The sequence below is a fragment of the Mizuhopecten yessoensis genome, unplaced genomic scaffold (genome assembly GCF_002113885.1).
Source record: "Mizuhopecten yessoensis strain PY_sf001 unplaced genomic scaffold, ASM211388v2 scaffold10903, whole genome shotgun sequence".
Classification (NCBI taxonomy): Eukaryota; Metazoa; Mollusca; class Bivalvia; order Pectinida; family Pectinidae; genus Mizuhopecten; species Mizuhopecten yessoensis.
The window spans coordinates 182404-185699 of record NW_018408779.1 but is presented as its reverse complement, the minus strand read 5'-3'; the positions used below and the strand labels follow the sequence as shown (position 1 = coordinate 185699).

At 37.1% G+C, this 3296-nt stretch overlaps 1 protein-coding gene across 1 annotated transcript in view; it reads left to right on the top strand.

Annotated features, from left to right (window-relative positions):
• The window catches only part of LOC110463421, a 7544-nt gene extending 5815 nt beyond the window's left edge, over positions 1–1729 (top strand). Inside the window, exon 4 of the mRNA XM_021518008.1 lies at positions 1540–1729. Within this exon, the coding sequence (XP_021373683.1) occupies positions 1540–1640 (101 nt within the window). The 3' untranslated portion in view covers positions 1641–1729. The remainder of the gene's footprint in view (positions 1–1539) is intronic.
• The last annotated feature ends 1567 nt before the right edge of the window (positions 1730–3296 follow it).

Below are 3296 nucleotides of genomic sequence, written 5' to 3'. Positions count from 1 at the left end.
TGGTTCACATATCTACTGTACTGGTTCACATATCTACTGTACTGGTTCACATATCTACTGTTGTGGTTCAAATATCTACTGTATTGGTTCACATATCTACTGTACTGGTTCAAATATCTACTGTATTAGTTCACATATCTACTGTATTGGTTCACATATCTACTATACTGGTTCACATGTCTACTGTTCTGGTTCACATATCTACTATACTGGTTCACATGTCTACTGTACTGGTTCACATATCTACTATACTGGTTCAAATATCTACTGTATTGGTTCACATATCTACTATACTGGTTCACATGTCTACTGTACTGGTTCACATATCTACTATACTGGTTCACATGTCTACTGTACTGGTTCACATATCTACTATACTGGTTCAAATATCTACTGTATTGGTTCACATATCTACTGTACTGGTTCACGTGTCTACTATACTGGTTCACTTATCTACTGTACTGGTTCACATATCTACTATACTGGTTCACATATCTACTGTATGGTTCACATATCTACTGTACTGGTTCACATATCTTCTGTACTGGTTCTCATATCTACTGTACTGGTTCATGTATCTACTGTATGGTTCACGTATCTTCTGTACTTATTCACATATCTACCGTTCTGGTTCACATATCTACTGTACTGGTTCACATATCTACTTTACTGGTTCACGTATCTTCTGTACTGGTTCACAAATCTACCGTTCTGGTTCACATATCTACCGTTCTGGTTCACATATCTACTGTACTGGTTCACATATCTACTGTTCTGGTTCACATATCTACTGTACTGGTTCACATACCTACTGTACTGGTTCACATACCTACTGTACTGGTTCACATATCTACTATACTGGTTCACATATCTACTATACTGGTTCACATATCTACTGTACTGGTTCACATCCCTACTGTACTGGTTCACATACCTACTGTACTGGTTCACATCCCTACTGTACTGGTTCACATACCTACTGTACTGGTTCACATATCTACTATACTGGTTCAAATATCTACTGTATTGGTTCACATATCTACTGTACTGGTTCACATCCCTACTGTACTGGTTCACATACCTCCTGTACTGGTTCACATATCTACTATACTGGTTCACATATCTACTGTACTGGTTCACTTATCTACTGTACTGGTTCACATATCTACTGTATTTGTTCACATAATTACTGTACTGGTTCACGTGTCTACTATACTGGTTCACATATCTTCTGTACTGGTTCTCATATCTACTGTACTGGTTTAAGTATCTACTGTACTGGTTCACTTATCTACTGTACTGTTTCACATATGTTCTGTTCTGGTTCTCATATCTACTGTTCTGGTTCTCATATCTACTGTACTGGTTCTCATATCTACTGTACTGGTTCTCATATCTACTGTACTGGTTCACATATCTACTGTACTGGTTCACATATCCAGTTTAAAATAAGAAATGCCCAATGATTAAGGTTACAAAGCTGTTATTGTCTCCCATGAACCATATAACATTTTAATCTTATTTTCTCGTCTATTGCAGGGGTCCAGAAAACCTTTGAGTTTGTGGGTGATGCTCCTGGTATGGTCAGTGAAAGTTTGAACAGCTTGACCAAAACTGTCAAAAAACAACTCAAGGATTAGTGAACTGATGTGTGGCATCCTAAACAAGTGATATGTGTGTTGACAGAACAGACAATATCCACAAAGGATGATACAGACAAATGTTCAATTAGTGTNTCTATACTGGTTTGCTTATCTACTGTACTGGTTCACATATCTACTGTATTTGTTAACATATCTATTGTCCTGGTTCACATATCTACTGTACTGGTTCACATATCTACTGTATTGGTTCACATATCTTCTGTACTGGTTCACATATCTACTGTACTGGTTCACATATCTACTGTACTGGTTCACGTATCTACTGTACTGGTTCACATATCTACTGTATGGTTCACGTATCTTCTGTACTGGTTCACTTATCTACTGTACTGGTTCACATATCTACTGTATTTGTTCACATATCTATTGTTCTGGTTCACATATCTACTGTACTGGTTCACATATCTACTGTATTGGTTCACATATCTTCTGTACTGGTTCACATATCTACTGTACTGGTTCACATATCTACTGTACTGGTTCACTTATCTACTGTACTTGTTCACGTGTCTACTATACTGGTTCACTTATCTACTGTACTGGTTCACGTGTCTACTATACTGGTTCACTTATCTACTGTACTGGTTTACATATCTACTATACTGGTTCACATGTCTATTATACTGGTTCACATATCCACTGTACTGGTTCACATTTCTACTGTTCTGGTTCACGTGTCTACTATACTGGTTCACATATCTACTGTATTTGTTCACTTATCTACTGTACTGGTTTACATGTCTACTATACTGGTTCACATATCTACTGTACTGGATCACATATCTTCTGTACTGGTTCTCATATCTACTGTACTGGTTCAAGTATCTACTGTACTGGTTCACTTATCTACTGTACTGGTTCGCATATCTACTGTACTGGTTCACATATCTACTGTATTGGTTCACATATCTTCTGTACTGGTTCACATATCTACTGTACTGGTTCACATATCTACTGTACTGGTTCATGTATCTACTGTACTGGTTCACATATCTACTGTATTTGTTCACATATCTATTGTTCTGGTTCACATATCTACTGTACTGGTTTACATGTCTACTATACTGGTTCACATATCTACTGTACTGGATCACATATCTTCTGTACTGGTTCTCATATCTACTGTACTGGTTCAAGTATCTACTGTACTGGTTCACTTATCTACTGTACTGGTTCGCATATCTACTGTACTGGTTCACATATCTACTGTATTGGTTCACATATCTTCTGTACTGGTTCACATATCTACTGTACTGGTTCACATATCTACTGTACTGGTTCATGTATCTACTGTACTGGTTCACATATCTACTGTATTTGTTCACATATCTATTGTTCTGGTTCACATATCTACTGTACTGGTTTACATGTCTACTATACTGGTTCACATATCTACTGTACTGGATCACATATCTTCTGTACTGGTTCTCATATCTACTGTACTGGTTCAAGTATCTACTGTACTGGTTCACTTATCTACTGTACTGGTTCGCATATCTACTGTACTGGTTCACATATCTACTGTATTGGTTCACATATCTTCTGTACTGGTTCACATATCTACTGTACTGGTTCACATATCTACTGTACTGGTTCATGTATCTACTGTACTGGTTCACATATCTACTGTAT